Source organism: Phycodurus eques, chromosome 4 (genome assembly GCF_024500275.1).
Source record: "Phycodurus eques isolate BA_2022a chromosome 4, UOR_Pequ_1.1, whole genome shotgun sequence".
NCBI classification, from domain to species: domain Eukaryota; kingdom Metazoa; phylum Chordata; class Actinopteri; order Syngnathiformes; family Syngnathidae; genus Phycodurus; species Phycodurus eques.
Window position 1 is genome coordinate 8,507,183 of NC_084528.1, and position 20,119 is coordinate 8,527,301.

The 20,119-nt window shown below is 42.6% G+C and overlaps 1 protein-coding gene across 2 annotated transcripts in view; it reads left to right on the forward strand.

The window, feature by feature from the left end:
- rspo2 (R-spondin 2) overlaps window positions 1-20,119 on the forward strand; it is a 71,637-nt gene that overhangs the window by 23,848 nt on the left and 27,670 nt on the right. The window contains exon 1 of one of the 2 annotated variants that reach the window (XM_061675535.1): window positions 7,396-7,477. The exons of the other annotated variant lie outside the window; for it this stretch is intronic. Within the exon in view, the coding sequence (XP_061531519.1) occupies window positions 7,396-7,477 (82 nt within the window). Of the gene's footprint in view, window positions 1-7,395; window positions 7,478-20,119 lie in introns of those variants that run through there. 2 annotated transcript variants of the gene reach the window in all.

Consider the following 20,119-nt stretch of genomic DNA (forward strand, 5'->3'; position numbering starts at 1 on the left):
AACAACAAAACATTAACAAAGCGGCAGGGCCAGACCATGTGTCCCCGTCCTGCCTCAAAGTCTGCGCGGACCAGCTCGCGCCAGTCTTCACTCAGATCTTCAATAGATCTCTGGAACTGTGTGAAGTACCATCCTGTTTCAAACGCTCCACCATCATTCCAGTCCCCAAGAAACCTGCAATCTCGGGTCTAAATGACTACAGGCCTGTCGCTTTGACATCTGTGGTCATGAAGTCCTTTGAACGTCTCGTGCTGGACCACCTCAAGAGTGTCACAGGTCACCTGCTGGACCCCCTGCAGTTTGCCTACCAAGCGAACAGGTCTGCGGATGATGCAGTCAACATGGGACTGCACTTCATCCTTGAACACCTCGACAGTGCAGGGACCTAAGCGAGGATCCTGTTCGTGGACTTCAGCTCAGCGTTCAACACCATCATCCCTGAACTCCTTTCATCCAAGCTTCTCCAGCTCAGCGTCTCACCTGCCATCTGCCAGTGGATTTACAGCTTTCTGACGGGCAGGACACAGCAGGTGAGGCTGGGGGAGGCCACCTCATCCACACGCAGCATCAGCACTGGGGCACCCCAAGGTTGTGTCCTCTCTCCGCTGCTCTTCTCTCTCTACACGAACGACTGCACCTCAGCGCACCCGACTGTCAAACTCCTGAAGTTTGCAGATGACACCACTGTCATCGACCTCATCAAGGACAGTGACGAGTCTGCATATCGACAGGAAGCGGAGCGGCTGGAGCTGTGGTGTGGCCGACACAACCTGGAGCTGAACACGCTCAAGACTGTAGAGATGATCGTGGACTTCAGGAGGCATCCTTCGCCACAGCTGCCCCTCACGTTGTCCAGCTGCCTTGTGTCAACCGTTGAAACCTTCAAGGTCCTGGGAATGACAGTCTCTCAGAACCTGAAGTGGGCGACCAACATCAACTCCGTCCTCAAAAAGGCCCAGCAGAGGATGTACTTCCTGCGGCTTCTGAGAAAGCACGGCCTGCCACCGGAGCTGCTGAGACAGTTCTACACAGCGGTCATTGAATCAGTCCTGTGTTCTTCCATCACAGTCTGGTTTGGTGCTGCTACAAAAAAGGACAAGCTCCGACTGAACGGACAATCAAAACTGCTGAAAGGATTGTCGGTACCCCCCTACCCACCCTTGAGGACTTGCACGCTGCCAGAACTAAGACAAGAGGGTGCAAAATCCTCTCAGACCCTCTGCATCCCGGTCACCAGCTCTTCCAGCTCCTTCCCTCAGGTAGGTGCTACCGATCAATGCAAACTAGAACTAGCAGACATACCAACAGCTTCTTCCCTCTTGCAATCAACTTCTTAAACACCTAACCTACAATTTCATTACAACATGCTGGCAATTTTTTGACTTGAGTTTGTTGTCACATTTCAGTGGGGCCAATTATGTATTACTCGTGCACTCACTGTAGTTGTCTCGCCATGCTGCGCTATTTGCATATACTGGCCACTCATGCCAGAGTAGCATCTGCTCCATTTGCACACTGATTGATGAGTATCTGCAACATTTGCACAACCAACATTGTCCCAGACTATCGCACTACTCGTCACTTTAAACCGCATACACTCCTTGAAGTCTTGGCGCCCTTTGCACAATGGTCATTTCACCGGACTATTGCAATATTAGTCATTCGAAGTGGTCTAAGTGCTAGAGGACTCTGCATCTTTTTGCACAATTGTCAAAAAAATAAAATAAAAAACAAATGTATCGGCATTACCAGATAACTAGCAACCCTTTACTGCTCAGTGACTGTTTTTTAAAAAAAAATTTTGTCAATGTCTTTCTGTCTCCAAAGTGTTCTGTAAATTGACTGTCTGTTGTCGTACTAGAGCGGCTCCAACTACCGGAGACAAATTCCTTGTGTGTTTTTTGGACATACTTAGCAAATAAAGATGATTCTGATTCTGATAACTGGGATAGGCTCCAGCACACCCGCAACCCTAGTGAGGATAAGCGGTACAGAAAATGGATGGATGGATGGATATTATACATTATAATATCTCATGGGGAAATGTAACTCACACTCTGCTGTGCATTTGTTTTGCGCAGAGTGCTGCACCTCTTGAGCTTGAGCTTGAGTGGTGGGGCCTTGTTGAAGACACCTCGACAGTAGTCAAGAAGCAGACTAACATCTCTCCAACAAACAGTTGGACATTTTTATTTGTCCACAGTGCGACATGACCCTCTAGCTACGTTTGCACCCTGTTCCCAGGAGCCACGGCAGTCCCCCGCAACGTGGCATTTTGGCCATTTTTTCCTTCCGTATTCGGTTCTTTGCTGAGTTTTCTCACAGTCTGTGAATGACCATCTCGGGGGAGGAGCTGCTGAGTCCCGGCGCTTGAAAGGCACACTATGGGTCGGCCCGCGGTTTAACACAGATGCCAGTACATTCCCTACCAGCCCTGTCACGTTCTGATGGGGTCCTTCATGTTCCTCACATTCTACCAGGGCTTTCTATGGATGAAACATGGATGTGGGGCAGCTTTGACGCACGTTTGCGGCCCCGGCAGAGTCGAGTGAAACCCTCCTGCTGGGCCTGGCTCCAGAGTTGGCGTGGGAAGGGCTAACCCAAATTTGCTGCTCAATTAAAAAAATAAAAATAAAAAATATTTTTTTGGTTTGTTTATTTGTTACAAATAATGCTAAGTTGTTTATTAGATCCAGATGTAAACACCTTGAAACAAAGCCAAAATGTTGATTTCTTGTGGCATATTCATCTTTTGATGTCAAACCCAATTGTTTTTAGTCTCGAGCACAAATAAAGGAATTGATCTCACTATCTCAATTCTTTTGGAGGGAGGTGTATATCATTGATGAAAGCTTCATTAGCAGCCAGTTTGACTACTGGTTTTCTGTTTGTTTGTTTTTTCGTTCAATTCAAAACTCAAAGAAGGCAAATAAGACTAAAAATGCTGAACTGTTCTTTTCAAACATATTGTCCACATTGAACACATTTTCCTTTGTAAATCCAAAATCAACTATAATCTTAGAGAAGCACACCACATTAATTCATAATCTATCTGTTACATGTTGATGGGTGAGGCAGGGGATATTTGAGAACTTTTAAATGTGGTTCCTGAAGAAGACCAGTGGCCTTATACAAGTTTATTTGCCTTGCGGGCCTGTCATACTGAGTCACGTATTAGGCCTTGTTGTTAAGAAGTCCTCACTAGGGTTTCTTCACTAATGTTTGCCATGATGTTTGCATGGACCCTGTCTTTCATAAATACGCTTTAGGGTCAGTGGAATTTTCACTTAGAATGATAGAAGTGGGAAATGTGGACTTTCTTTTGCGTCACATCATATGTATTCGTGGCTGAAACACAAAATGATCCACTTTATCAAATGCAGGGAGTGACTCTTCAAATGGCATGTGTGCCTCAATCCCGTTTTGAACTTGTTCAATATGGTAAACCTCAAATACATAATCTCACAATAACCACTTTATTTTCATATGTTCGGTAGATCTAAGTCCTGTTTCAACATGTCTGACAGAGGAAAATAAAAATAAAACCGAAATTTAAAAAAAATTAAATCTGTGGCTTTACATGACATGGAGAAGAGACAGAGATGTATGCGTCAAAATGTAAAAGATGTTTGAAAAGATGGACTTCGATGTGTGTGTTATAACAAAAATAAATAAATAATAGCCACAACACGGCCCGTTCACTTACACATTTAAGGATATATTTATGCCAAGTTAGGTCACTCATGCTTGCTGCATCAAGAGCAACAGCTGCTTGCTTGAGTTTCTCAACTTTCATCTCATCTTCGTTGCCACTCACAAGGTGCTTAGAAATTATTCTAAATAAAGCTTTTCTACAATTTTCAGATTACCATTTAACTTCCGTTTCGGTTTGCTATTTCCATCTAAAACATTACATTCACAAGTGGTTTGTATTTTACAATTGCTGAAACTTGCTGGTGGATTTGTGTCCACGAGCTGGTTTTGCATGCAGAGACAGTGCAGCTCCAGACACTGTGAAATATGGCCTGCTTTCTGACATACCTGTGGCCTGAGCCTCAAAACCTTTCCACAGACAAATACAAGCTAATCTCCCAAAATCAGCATTAGAGGTTGTCTCCACTCTATCCAGCCATTCTTTTTTGCCCCAGTTACATGCTTAATCCAGGACATGGGATCTGTTCCACAGGATCAAACATATTATACAATTCAAAATCACAGCGCAATGCAAATAAAAATTTTTTCTCAAAGTAAAAAAAGGAAATGGATCCATCTAGAAAATTGACATTCTATTGAGTTTAATTTCCCTGTTGTTTGACCAGCCGGTGATCTAAAATGACTAATTTTACTAAATGACAACTTCAGATTTTATTTTTCTATTATTTAAAGGATACTATTGATAGCACACAGGCGATACTTAAATGATTAAGCCAGCTCAAAAGAAGCTGGAGAATTAGCTTTCCAGCCACACAGTTCATTATTTTTGCCAAGATCTTTCCTTTTCTGTCATTGAAGTCTTTTTTAGGATGCAGTAATGTAAATTCAATGTTAATCATGCTGATCGAGAACGTTAGAGAAGGAAATGTAAGTGGTAAGACTGCAGGAGAACATGCAATAAAGAAACAGCTGAAAAGACTCACTGGCCACAAGATTACAATACCTCCACAATATGATGAAATTCAGTAATTCAGCTATAAAACAGATGATAAAATAGATTCTCGGTCTTTCATTCATTCATTTTCCGTACCGCTTATCCTTACGAGGGTCGCGGGCGTGCTGAAGACTATCCCAGCTATCTTCGGGCGAGAGGCGGGGTACACCCTGAACTGGTTGCCAGCCAATCGCAGGGCACATACAAACAAACAACCATTTACACTCACATTCACACCTACGGGCAATATAGAGTATTCACTCAACCTACCATGCATGTTTTTGGGATGTGGGAGGAAACAGAAGTACCCAGAGAAAACCCCACGCAGGCATGGGGAGAACATGCAAACTCCACACAGGCGAGGCCAGATTTGAACCCGGGTCCTCAGAACTGTGAGGCAGATGTGCGAACCAGTCGTCCACTGTGCCCCCAGATTCTCGGTCTTGACATTTTCAATTAAAGAGGTTTAATGTAACAAGAACAACTGTCATTGATGAAAATGTCAACATCAGGACTTTGACATCATTAGATTACAGATGCTGAAAGTTCTGGCGCTAAACAACCAATAAAAATTGACATATTGTAGAACCCAGTATCTCCTTTTGATACCTGAAATCTCCGTCAAATCATATGACACCTTAAACCACACCTCCTTAATTCACTTTATATTAGATACGAGCACACACACACACACACACACACACACGCACGCACACACACACACACCCACCCACACCCACACACACACACACACACACGCGTGCGCAAACACTAACCGATCACCGTTACTTTGTTTTAATAAACTAAGGGTCAACAGCCTGGGCTAATGAACGTAACATTCAGAACAGATGACTAACAGTAAAGTGTAATTTTCTGCAAAAATTGAGTCTGATTGATCAAAACCAGGTGGCCAAATTCAACATTATACTGTGAATTATGCTGATTTCCTCGGCTGAAGACCACTGTGGTGACACCTAATATTAGCTCCATACACTTTTGCTGAAGGAAAACTTGTGGATATTGGCATTTAGCAAACCCCCCAAAAGCACACACAAAAATATATATTTTTTAAAAGTTGAGACCATAGCAGCATCAACTGATTGGTGTTTACCTGATTATAAACTTGCACTGGGCCATCTTAGCTCTGCACTTTCATCTGTCCAGTGAAATTTAATGTTATGATCCATGGCTAATAAAGCAGGAATCGTCTGCTGTCTTTTAAGGTTCGTCCAGTGTTTTTGTGTTGTGTTTTATTAAGCATTGTGGTAGGGCGCTGCGTTGGATCGGCGCTGTTGCGTGGTCACTGCTTGGGATATTTAAAACTTGGCGACGATCAACTGACATTTCCCTTATTTGAAGAGATTGGATTTGCCCAAGGACTTTTTCCGGTGAATGCATTGCTAAGAACATTACACAGAAAGTCACATATAGTGGAAAACAGCTGTCTTTATATTGGATTCTTTGTCTTCTACAGGCAATTTCAGTCGAGACAAGTCATTGTGGCTTTTTGGGCTTTCGACGGGTTTCTCATTGTGGATTCCAGCTCTGACCAGAATTATCAGATTCATCACTAATCAACATTTAGAAGGGGAACCACTGTTTGCATGAGTGACAAAATTCCTGACGTTTGCTTTGAATCTAACTTATACATGTGTTTTTGTTTTTAAATTCTTATACTGTGGTCAGTCATCCACATTAAAGGTTAGTGTTACTGTATAAAACATTATCCATTCTTCTCATCACTCCCTGGTCATTTTAGGTTTATGTATCTGATGCATTGAAATTACTTATCTGATGCATTGAAATTGTTTAATGTGAAAACACACAAAATAGTTTCACACCTGCATGCTTTAGTTTTGGTCAGATTTTTTTTTTCTATATTAAATTTCAGTTTGGTCAACTGAAGGCTCTAAATTGCCCATACTGTTGGTGTGAATGTATGTCTGATTGGTTGTTTGTTGTCTTACATGTGCCCTGTGATTGATTGGTAAACAGTTCAGAATGTATCCCTGATGTCGTCCAAAGTTAGCTGGTATAGGCTCCATCTCACCAGTGACCACTGGAGGACAAGTGGTTTAAAAATGGAAGACTGGCTTGTTTATCCATCCATCCATCCATTTTCAACACCGCTTATCCTGGTTAGGGTCACGGGACGCTGGAGCCTATCCCAGCTGACTTCGGGCGAAAGGCGGACTACAACCCTGAACTGGTCACCAGTCAGTCGCAGGGCACACATATAGACACGGACAACCATTCGCACTCACATTCACACCGTCACTGAGTCGGAACTGAACCCATGCTGCCTGCACCAAAGTCAGGCGAGTGTACCACTACACCATCAGTGACTTGGTTTGTTTAGTCAGGTGAAAACAGGAATCACAGCAGCACACAGTAAGAACAGAGGGTGGGAAAAGCAATCACTTTGAGTCTGCTGCAAAGTATTTTATTTTCTAAATAAAAAAAAAATGAAATCCAATGAAAGCAAGCAAACAAACAAAATTTAACAAAAGATTTGGACCAGAGACTGTGAATTAGCTACTGAAGGATCTAAATACAAAGTGATTATCAGCGTTTGTGGGATTTAAGTTCTTTAGTTTTGTTCCTCTCCTTTGCTGATTGCCTCTCCTTTATGTCCTGCAGCTAGCTATGGAGCGTATCCCATCTGTAAAGGCTGCTCAGTGTGCTCCAGAGACAATGGCTGTGTAAACTGCCAGCCTAAACTCTTCCTGTTTCTGCGGAGAGAAAGGATGAGACAGTATGGCGAGTGTCTTCATGATTGTCCAGCTGGGTACTATGGCATGCGCAGCCCCGAACTCAACATGTGTTCCAGTAAGTGATCCTAGGCTGTACATTCTCTTTTCTCCTGCATGTCTACTCTGCATTTCACCATCAACTCCTTTCCCCACTTCACCTCAAATTGCTCAAAGACTCCCAGAAAACCACTTAGTATTTGTGATGAACATTTGCCTCACACAGCGCAACACATCTCCTTTGCATAGAGTTGAACAATCTGTTGATTGTGACCTGTGGAAGGTTGGCCTACACCCCTTTCAATGGCTTTACGAAGGTCGTATTCACCAATCCAGAGTATGCCAAACATGATCAATGGGTGACATGTCGGTGAGTATGCTGGCCATGCAAGAACTGGGATGTTTTCAGCTTTCAGGGATTGTGTACAGAGCCTTGCAACATGGAGCTATGCATTACCATGCAGCAACATGATGTGATGGTCGTGGATGCATGGCACAACGATGGACCTTCGGATTTTGTTACTGTATCTTTGCACATTCAAAATGCCATCAATAAAATTTACCTGTTTGTTGTCCATTACATACACCATAACCCCACCACCACCAGAGGCCACTCGATCCATAATGCTGACATTAGCAAACCGCTCACCCACACAAGGCCAGACTCGCTTTCTGCCATCTGACATCGATAGTGAAAACCAGTATTCATATGTGAATAGAACACCTTTCTGAAGTGGCAGATGCCATCGAATGTGAGCATTTGTCCACTCAAGTTGGTTTTGACTATGAACTATGAACTGCATTCAGATCGAGACCTTGATGTGTGTGACGATCATTGCAGATTAGCGTCCCCAAGACGGTTTCTGACAGCTTGTGCAGAAATTCTTTAGCTATGTAAATCAATCGTTTGCAGTGCCTGTTTGAATGGCTGGTCTCAGATAATCTTGGAGGTGAAGATACTGGATGTTGAGGTCCTGGGCTGGTGTGGTTACACATGGTCTGTGGTTGTGATGCCATTTGGATTTACAGCCAAATTCACTTAAACATCTTTGGAGACAGTTTATGACAGATAAATACAAATTTAATTTACGGAACAGCTCTATTGGACATTCCTGCAGTCATTATGTCAATTGCACATCCCCTCAAAATTTGTCACATTTGTGGCATTGTGCTATGTAATAAAACTGCAAATTTAAGAGTGGCCTTTTATTGTGGGCTAACCTGTTCAATAATCATGCTGTCTAGTCAGCATCTCTGAGATGTATGGATTATATTAGCAAAGAAAAAGTCCTTACTAACACTGATTTAGACAGATTTGTAAACAACGTGAGCAAAATAGGCATTTTGTGTATTTAAAACAAGTCTGATCTTTTATTTCAGCTCATGTAAAATGGGAGGAGAAACAATAGTGTTGCTTTTATATTTTTTTTCAGAGTGCCTTCATAATGCACATAATTTTCTCATATTGATCCATAAACCCCAATTCCAATGAAGTTGGGACGTTGTGTTAAACATAAATAAAAACAGAATACAATGATTTGCAAATCATGGTTGACCTATATTTAATTGAATACACTACAAAGACAAGATATGTAATGTTCAAACGGATAAACTTGATTGTTTTTACCAAATTATTATTAACTTAGAATTTTATGGGTGCAACACGTTTCAGAAAAGCTGGGACAGGGTCATGTTTACCACTGTGTTACATCACCTTTTCTTAACAACATTCAATAAACGTTTGGGAACTGAAGACACTAATTGTTGAAGCTTTGTAGGTGGAATTCTTTCCCATTCTTTCCCAACAGTCCGGGGTCTCCGTTGTCGTATTTTACGCTTCATTATGCGCCACACATTTTCAATGGGAGACAGATCCGGACCGCAGGCAGGCCAGTCTAGTACCCGCACTCTTTTACTATGAAGCCACGCTGTTGTAACACGTGCAGAATGTGGTTTGGCATTGTTTTGCTGAAATAAGCAGGGGCTCCTATGAAAAAGACGTTGCTTGGATGGCAACATATGCTTCTCCAAAACCTGTGTGTACCTTTCAGCATTAATGGTGCCTTCACAGATGTGTAAGTTACCCATGCCATTGGCACTAACACAGCCCCATACCATCACAGATGCTGGCTTTTGAACTTTGCGTCCATAACAGTCCGGATGGTTCTTTTCCTCTGGCCTAGAGGACAAGACGTCCACAATTTCCAAAAACAATTTGAAATGTGGACTCGTCGGACCACAGAACACTTTCCACTTTGCATCAGTCCATCTTTGATGAGCTCGGGCCCAGAGAAGCCGGTGGTGCTTCTGGGTGTTGTTGATAAATGGCTTTTGCTTTGCATAGTAGAGTTTCAAGTTGCACTTACGGATGTAGCGCCGAACTGTATTTACTGACATTGGTTTTCTGAAGTGTTCCTGAGCCCATGTGGTAATATCCTTTATGCATTGATGTTGGTTCAATGTTGGTTTTCGGCCTTGCCGCTTACATGCATTTCTCCAGATTCTCTGAACCTTTTGATGATATTATGGACCGTAGATGATGAAATCCCTAAATTCCTTGCAATTGTACGTTGAGGAACATTGTCCTTAAACTGTTCGACTATTTTCTCACGCACTTGTTCACAAAGAGGTGAACCTCTCCCCATCTTTGCTTGTGAATGACTGAGCAATTCAGGGAAGCTCCTTTTATACCCAATCATGGTACCCACCTGTTCCCAATTAGTCTGTTCACCTGTGGGATGTTCCAAACAGGTGTTTGATGAGTATTCCTCAACTTTCTCAGTCTTTTTTGCCACCTGTCCCAGCTTTTTTGGAACGTGTTGCAGCCATAAAATTCTAAGTTAATGATTATTTGGTAAAAACAATAAAGTTTATCAGTTTGAACATTAGCTATCCTTTCTTTGTACTGTATTCAATTAAATATAGGTTGAACATGATTTGCAAATCATTGTATTCTGTTTTTATTTACATCCCAGGCGGCACGGTGGATGATTGGTTAGAGCGTCAGCCTCACAGTTCTGTGGATCTGGGTTCAATCCCCGGCCCCGCCTGTGTGGAGTTTGCATGTTCTCCCCGTGCCTGCGTGGGTTTTCTCCGGGCACTCCGGTTTCCTCCCACATCCCAAAAACATGCATTAATTGGTGACTCTAAATTGCCCGTAGGTGTGACTGTGAGAGCGAATAGTTGTTTGTTTGTATGTGCCCTGCGATTGGCTGGCAACCAGTTCAGGGTGTATCCTGCCTCCTGCCCGATGACAGCTGGGATAGGTTCCAGCACGCCCGCGACCCTAGTGAGGAGAAGCAGCTCAGAAAATGAATGAATGAATGAATGAACAACGTCCCAACTTCATTGGAATTGGGGTTGTATTTAGCCATGTCATCGAATACCCTTTGAGCAACAAAGATGATGGCATATTAGCATTAAAGCATGAAGCTGTCTCTTGGCAATTTTTTTGCGAGCTTGTGGATTTGAGACTTTTACCAGACTGTAATTTACTGGCAGTCAAAGTAATTTTTAACTTTGAACATGTAGCCAGTTACAGCTGAATTTTCCAGATTCCACACCATCAAAAGTGTGTTTTGACTGCATTGCGATAAAGCATTAACCTTTAAGAGTAATACAATTAAAATAGAAAATATCTCTATGACTCTATTAATATAACACAAACTCATTTCAATTTTTTTCTCGTTACAAAGCAACATGATGCCTGTGCGCACATTTTAAATTCTCACAACCCTTGTGAGGATTAGTGGCTCACATAATGAATGCCTATTCTATGTGGCACGGTGTGACTGGTAAGCACATCTGCCTCACAGTTCTGAGGACCTGGGTTCAAATCCAACCTGGCCTGTGTTGAGTTTGCATGTTCTCCCCGTGTCTGTGTGGGTTTTCTCTGGGAACTCTGGTTTCCTCCCAAAACATAAAAACAACTTTTTAAATGTTTTCACCCCACTTTTTGTTTTCAAATGGTTGTACTGGCTGTGGACAAAGTTTTGGCAATGGCTCATTAATTTGCAGTCTTCTCTCATCTTCACACTTCATTTTCACTCAAAGACACCTCTCTGGTTTTCAAGTTGGTTAACACAACAACTCTAACGAATATATTTGCAGTCTTCACAAGCAAAACTCAAATTAGAAACTGAGCATAAACACACTACATTATTTATTTTTTGAGCAATCATTGTAATAGGAACACAAGGTGCTCCCTTCTAAGCTGTGTGTCAGAAATATTAACTGGTTGTTGTTGTCCAACCCAATTGAAGGATTTGGCCACACTGTTTCGTGTATAGGTGGCACGGTGGGTGACTGGTTAGCATATCTACCTCACAGTTCTGAGGACCCAGGTTCAAATCTGGCCTCACCCATGCTGAGTTTGCATGTTCTCCCTGTGTGGGTTTTTAATTATTTTAATGGCAGTTCATTCACATGATTTTTTTTCGCGGGCCACATAATATGATGTTGTGGGCCAGATCTGGCCTTGAGTTCGACACCTGTGTTATAGAACATGCATTTTACTTGCTAAATAGGAGACGAAAAGGAGAAAATAAATCACATCTGAGGATGAAGATGCAGTGAAAAGCCTGGAAAAGCATGGCACAAGAAGAAAGCAAAAGCTTGGTGATACCAGTGAGTCACAGACTTGATGCAGTTATTAAAATCAAAGTGTCTGCAACTAAGCAGATAACATTTAAATCAATACTGAATCGAATCAATTTGCAACCCTAAAGAATCAATAATGAATTGAATCACAACCTGAAGAATTGAAATTGAATCAAATTCTTAACAAAGCCCAGCTCTACTGGTCATTTACCGTCATGAAAGTGTCATGATTGAGTAAGACCAATTTTGCTACGATCATGTCTTTTGTCATGTCTATCTGATCTAGTTTCCCAAGTTCACCACACTTATCATAAAATAGTTAATCTCTGCACTTCATGCAGTAAATGGATATTGTATTTCCTTTCCGCGGTTGGGTCAGTAAATATTACACATGGACTGGCGGCGGGTTACAGGTAAGCAAGGGTTCCAAGGCACAGTGTGCAAATAACAGATGTTGTCCAATGACATGAAACTGCTGTGCTCATGGTTTCCAAGGGCCCTGAAACGCTGCATTTATGTCTCTGTTAACATGAGCTTTTTAAACACTACAGGGGCAGTTGCTTATTAATACTCCAGAGTTTTTCCTGCATGACCTTATCTCATTGTGGATTGCTTGGATAAAGGAAAACAAGATCTTGTCAAGAAAGCAGCTTATACCCTTACTTTCATTTTTATTGTTGGGAAGTCACAGGAATGTACATAAAGACAGTGGAGCTATATTATTTGTATACACTTACAGTACTTGGCTTTATAATGCATTATGATACAAGTTACAAGAAGAATATAGACCTTTATAATATGGTACATTATTTTCCACAATCCCCTCAATGTGTTAAATATCATGGAATATCATTGAATTTATGATGGATTTTCACATTGCTGAGTAAACTCAAATTAAGCCCCTGGTCGTAAAACTGTAATTTATGCCTACATTGCGGATGCTGACATATTGTTTTGGCGCTTTAAACTTATTCTGCCTCGCTGAATCTGGTCTTGTCTGCTACTGTGTTCTCTTGAATTACTAGGACTCCGGTTTCAATCACCAACATAGTACATGTTAAATTACTTTTTTGTAAATTGTCTGCTGCACTGGTTACCATGAGCAGAGATAACAGTAATGTCAGCAGTGATTGCATTCTACCAGATGCCGAAATTTTACTTATGTATTTGTATTTAGCTTTCCATGATTGAGTAAGATATTAAAAGAAAAGCACTATTTGTAAAGTACATATTTGAAGAAGCTGAACCCAAACCGGTTTGGTTTGGATTCCAAGAGGCCCAAAACATGCTCCTATTAAATTACTTTTGATGCCTAATATATAGCTACATTTCTATTTATTATGGGTGCTTGTTTTCCAAAAGTGTGTTTTGGCAGCTCAGATAGGTTTACAGTATATGTGATACTAGTATTATCCAGAGGGGCGCTTTTCATCCACCCAGTGGTGGCCCCTCACCAATGTCTTTGGTTGTCAATCCACAGGAAGGATTTGTAGTATTAGTCACACAGTGGGCTGCTATATTTACATCCCAATTTTGTCACATTTCAGAAGACCTTACTTTTAAATACAGTATATTCCTAAGCCAAAGTATATTTTGCCATCGCAAATAAACTCTATTGCTGATGGAAAATCAACAATCACAACATTTTTTTAACAATAGAAAATGTGTTGAGAGGGTCAGCATGAGAGCAACTTCCAGGAACTCCCCCTCCCCCCATTGCTATTCACATACACACATCGTCTGGCCAAGAACACAGTTGCTCTTACCCCTTGGCAGTGTTCTGTAACCACACAAAAACCTCAGATATGCTAACTGCCAATCAGCATCCAGCTTGATCAGTGGCACAGCATTGCCAACATCTTGGAAACACAGTTTAAATAAAAGAGGGCTTTCCGTGAAAATATGCGGTGCCACTCAAAACCATTTGTGATTCCTCTTTCACTGCCTTTGTCATAACAAAGAAATAGGTGTTTCCTTTTGTGTATTTATCACTGCTTTGGAACTTTTTGAAATCATTTGAGGTCACTGTCCCTCACAGGACTTGGTTGTGTTTGTGGTGATTGTCAGCCATGCGTCATGGGGCATCAGTCAAATGAGTACCAAAGGTGTAAAGGACTGGATTGTTGGCTTCAGTAGCGATGACATTTTCTCTTTTTTTTCTGAATTGTTCACATTCAATTCCTGTCATTTGCAGTCAAATTCTGAAGTTTGCGGGTTCTTCAATTTTATTGCCTGACCAACAAAACGACGAGTTGCTTTTGGCTTCTTTATTTAACCAAGGCACATTTAATCATCACAGCTTTACCAACCACACTTTCAGATTTGGCAGATAATTCAATGATCCCAACAAACCAAGTTCTGCTCCCAGGACATTACAGCCAGATGGACAGTTGCATGTTTTTGAAACACTGCATACTGTTGTGTGACTATAAAAATGCTGTGTGTGCTTGACCAATGTCTGAACCTTAGACATGTTTGCGTGTGTACTGCAGCTGGCTGAAAATAAACAGAAGTGAAGATCTTGGTATATCATTGACTGTTTCTTTGCATGAGAAAACAGGCAGAGCCACTAAAATCTCTGCTGTCGTCATTTCCTCTCTAGGACATTGTGATTGACAAGAACACCACCTCTGCTTCATCTAGTTGGAGATTGGCATGCAGAGGTGGACCCATGTGGAAAAAACAGCAAGGAAAGAGTTGGGAGGAACATGGCAGCTCTGGCCTTTGCCGTGAACTCTTGCCATCCATAGCGCCGCATGTCATGGCTGAGTGGCAGTGTGCAAGCCAAAGCTTCCATGTCAGCCAAACCCCAGGCCTAGAGAGTAGGTCAGAGCTGTTCTACTCAGCTTGGAGGCAAATAATGGAAAAAATAGGGCTTGTTTTCCTTTTCACATTGCCAGGTCTTTTAGGAAATGGACACTCCTGCTATGCAACATCAAGTCTGGTTGGCTTTCAGGAGGAGTCTGAGATGAGTGGTCTGACAAACCATATCCTGCTCAGATATGTAAATGACCTGGTTTGAAACTCAGGAGATTAATCAATCTTTTCCAGGATATTTTAGCACCCTTTCTCTAAGCAGTGAGTATTATAAATAAACTGCATGATTACACTTGACGCGGTTGGCCTGCAGAGGAACTGAAACTGACATGAGGTTTTGCGTGTCCTTGATACAACTGGTACACTTCCTCCTCAGACCCAGGCATCTGCCAAGCATGTACCGCTGTGTGACAAGTGACTCTTGATGACTCATGTCTCAAGTTAAAATGCATCTGAATTCGAAAGTCATGCAGCAGCAATGACATCGCAATAATCGCATTGCCTCTGCAGCCTTTGAATTTTCTCCCACAGTGCCAATATCTTCCTGCCTTCATGCTATAACTCACATGCAGAACCAGGCTGGAAGATAATGATGATAATATGTTTAAGTCCCAGGAACACCGGGCCATCAGTGAGATCTGATGACCTCATTATTTCTCATTAGTTTCCCAGAGGCACCTAGAAAAAGCCTTTAAAGGTGGTCCAGAGGTTAATCCCGCTGCGAGAATGAACCCGCTCCCCTGTATCTGTTTGTGGAGCTGCCGAACAATCCACTGACTTGGGCAGCAGACTTGCTGGTGGTCAATGTGGGAGATTTTCCAGTGTCACAGATAGCCTTTTGCCTGATAACTGGACAGAGGGATAGTTGTCTGTCATAATGATCTCTTCCCTACTCATTCCATTCTCTGATGACCTGTGACCCTCAAGCTCTACCTCTGCATTGTAACTGCCATGAAGTCTTATCGATATGCTATTCAATTCCGTTTTTTTAGAAAAAACAACAACAACTTTCCAACCATTTTATTATTACATGGCTGAAACACATTTTTTTTAAGTTTAATATTCTTGAATCTTGTTAAGTACTGGTCCTCCGGCTTGTAGTTACTGTCGATACCTGAGGATTGCACAACAAACTGTGAGAGCTGGAGAGTACTGCCAGATGTTCTCTCCCTTATTATTATTGCCCTTTTTTTGTTTTTGGGAGCTGAAAGTCTCTCTGGTGATGACAGGCCTGGGAGGTGAGAAGGGTAAAAGACAGTGTTGTGCTTTCTAATTTGCTTTGTGATTTATTAGCTTCCCAAATGGCCCCTGAATTGTGCTCTGTTTGCATCAAACCTGCCTGACTTAGTTTCATCCAGGCAGAAGTTGATGAGTAGCAGAGAAGCAGAGATGCAGAGATGTATTCTTACCTCCTTTAGTTTCACATTTCTACCCAAACTGTGCGGTCATTGGACAAAAATAAGTAAATAAATAAATTAAAATCACTGTATATGTGGAAATATTATCAAATGATAATATTAATAACAGCAAACGACTAGAAGAAGATGAAATAACAAAATATGTCATTGATTTATGTTCATTGTTGCAACACTTTTCAGTGTTATGACTCATTATCACACAGTTGGTCTATCTCAAACCATATCTGATTGCTGGGTGTGTTTGTGCATGTGTGTGTCCATGATTTGTTTAGACTGTTCTGGAAAGCGTGAGACCAGAGTGAGTGGGCTGAGGCCATACTTTAGGGTTCAAAGTAATGTGGGGAGGGACCCCCTCGTTTTGGAGGAATGTCGAGGAGGAGGCCTGATGGTTAGCTAGAGATGGTGTAATTAAGGGGTGTGATTGTGAGAGCCTTCCCTTTCCTGGGCCCTGTAAGGGTCACAGATAAAAATGCAACCGTCTGCCTTCGTCACAGTAACAATGTTTACTCTTCAAGAAACTCCAAAAGTTCGGATTTAACTTTTAGAGTTGGAGTTTCACTGACTAGTGACTTACAAGACACACGGACCAGATGACACCGTACCTGAGAAGTCTCGAGTAAGTCATATGATGGCAGTGATAAATCTCCCATAGAATTTTCTTCAATCGCAACCTCACCATCCTGACAAAAGTGGGTGTATACAAGGCAGTTTGCATGTCAATGCTTGTATATGGATGTGAAGCATGGGTTCTTTACCACCATCACTCAGGATGCTGGAACGTGTTCACATCTCCTGCCTCCATCGCATCCTGGGTCTACACTGGTGGGACAAAGTCCCTTACGCTGAGGTTTACCGACGTGTGAAGAATTTCTCTTTGGAGGTGTTGCTGACTCCCTGACAACTTAGGTGGATTGGTCATATCATTAGGATGCCAAACAATCGGCTCCGCCTTCGTGTGTTGTACGATGAACTTTAAGAATGGAGTCGCTCAGCAGGTGACCAATACAAGCGCTCTGAGGACCACCTGAAAGCCACGCTGAAGAAATATGGACTCGAACCCATGCAGCTGGAGACAGTCACTCGCCACCACGATAAATGGCAAAGCATGTGCGAAACAACCATCCATCCATCCATTTTCTGAGCCGCTTATCCTCACAAGGGTCGCGGGAGTGCTGGAGCCTATTCCGGCTATCTTTGGGCAGGAGGCGGGGTACACCCTGAACTGGTTGCCAGCCAATCGCAGGACACATACAAACAAACAACCATCCACACTCACATTCACACCTATGGGCAATTTAGAGTCTTCAATTAACCTACCATGCATGTTTTTGGGATGTGGGAGGAAACCGGAGTGCCTGGAGAAAACCCACGCAGGTACGGGGGAACATGCAAACTCCACACAGGCGGGGCCGGGGATTGAACCCCAGTCCTCAGAACTGTGAGGCAGATGCTCTAACCAGTCGTCCACCGTGCCGCCTTGTGCGAAACAAGCATTGTCAATCTTCAAACCACGATAGGCCGTACTGCTGAGGAACGGCGAAGCCGTCGTCATACCACATTGGCCGCTGCACCTCCACCCATAGCTGACATCACTTTTCAGTGCCTTTCCTGTCAACGACAATGCAGGTCACAAATTGGCCTGTACAACCATCTGAGAACTCACAACTCCAAGAAGCTGGAACGTACTCACGGTCCTTGATGCACTTCTTGTAGATGAAGAAAGGCAGTGTCAAATTATATGCCATGTTTCCACCACCAAGCAATACAGATAAGTCGTGTTTGATATGGTGCACAATCTTTACCATTGTCAAAAGATGGAAAGAACCAAGTACCAGTGTAATGCTGAAAGGGTAGAGTAAGACTCCGTGCAGTTCACTAATCATGAGGGTCTATTGGTGTGTTGGAGTGATTTAGCCCTGTCTGATTTTTTTGTTTTTTCTGATGAAGAGCCTTGGTTAGGGGTAACGGTGGACGACTGGTTAGCACATCTGCCTCACAGTTCTGAGGACTTTCAAATCCCGGCCCCGCCTGTGTGGAGTTTGCATGTTCTTCCCGTGCCTTGGTTAGCTTTCTCCAGGCCCTTTGGTTTCCTCCTCCATCCCAAAAACATGCGTGGTAGGTTGATAGAAGACTCTAAATTGCCGGTAGATGTGAATGTGAGTGCAAATTATTGTTTGTTTCAATGTGCCCTGCGATTGGCTGGCGACTGGTTCAGGGTGTACCCCGCCTCCCCGCCCCCCGCCCGAAGTTTGTTTTTATCAGTCTCGTAATCTGAAGGTTGCTACACTTTATGAAACTTTGCGTTCTAGATGACAGAGGCTTACTTAAACTCAGAACACACACCAAATACAACCAAGAGTGGAATGGTATATTTAATGACATCTACAAGGGATCTAGAGGGAAACACACAAAGGGGTCTAACTATCAATCCATTAATTTTCTGAGCCGCTTCTCCTCACTAGGGTCGCGAGCGTGCTGGAGCCTATCCCAGCTATCATCGGGCAGGAGGTGGGGTACACCCTAAACTGGTTGCCAGCCAATCGCAGGGCATTGAAACAATTAAAAGTTTAAAGTTCTTTTTGTGTTACCAGAAAAAATACCAGAAACACTATTTCACACTACACCCGTCCTCGTTTGCTTTTTGTCATCTTTTAAGCAGGCAGAACTATGGTCGAACAAAATACTGCGCTTCGATCTGAAATGCATTCTGCTCAAACAGCCACACTGTTACGATAGTTTATACATTTTTGTGACATTTTAGAAAAACACATGATTACTAAAAATATTCTGCTCTTTCTCTACCTTTTAATTCTTGGAACTTCTCTCATCTTGGTGACTACAAAAATGATTGACATAAGTATTTGCTGCCCCTCTGTCATTAAATTCCCCTTCCTTCCCATCAACATTTTTGATGGATGTTTTCAAGCTACCATTTTCAACATCATGTGTTGGACTAAAGTCCATTCCGGACGAGAGAGAGAGAGAACAAAGTTGAGCTTTGTCTGAAGCTAGTAATTTCCCTGAAATTATTAGGCACTAATATTGTACAGTCAATCAGTTGCCGTGTCTACTCAAGAACGTAAATGTACTGGCCTCTGGGAGTGGTCTCTCTCTGGGCGTGTCTCAGAAGCACGGCAACAAGGTTGGTTGCAGAAGAAAAGGATGCACAAAAATGAAACAAAACAGAAGAGGCGAAGAAAAATTGTTGTTCGTCACGCCTTGTTGGGAGAGTATGACCATCTCTCTCCCCGCCTTGGGTCCGGGGTCCGCTAGCATGTTCGCAAAACTCACGTTTTGGGTGGGAGCGTATCTCAAAATCTCACAATTGCACTTGTAAAATTGACACACTGACACAGACATCAAGGCATACATTTGGAAAATTTCCGCAGAGCTCGTGAAATATCAAAACAGACATTTGGCCTTGGTTAAACATCAAATGAGAGTCCCCCCGGTTCGACTTTGCAATTCCTCTCGACGCCAGCGGGTGTCGCCTTATCCCAGAAATTTTTCCTATTCCCAGACAGGTGGTCCGGTGGCAACATCTGAGAGCCTTTGATGCTTGGGAGTTCACACTTCAAGGGTAAATGTTAATTAGTTTAGGGTCCACGAGGTATCTCCTTGGGGCAGTCTCACAGCAGGGAGAATGCAGTTTATCAAGGTGGGGGAGGGGGGGTTATGGTAACTGGGTCAGACAGTTCCAAATTATACAGTTGCAATCTGAACTGTACAGTACTGGAACGCTTAATGGCTACTTGAGTTTTATTGTCCAAACAGGTAGATCCTGGTGCAGTCTGCTGATGTACTGTAGTACAGTCTGACATGCAGGACATTATCCGGATTTCTGCTTATCTCTAAACCACTTTGCTCTTTCAAAAGATGGAAAATAG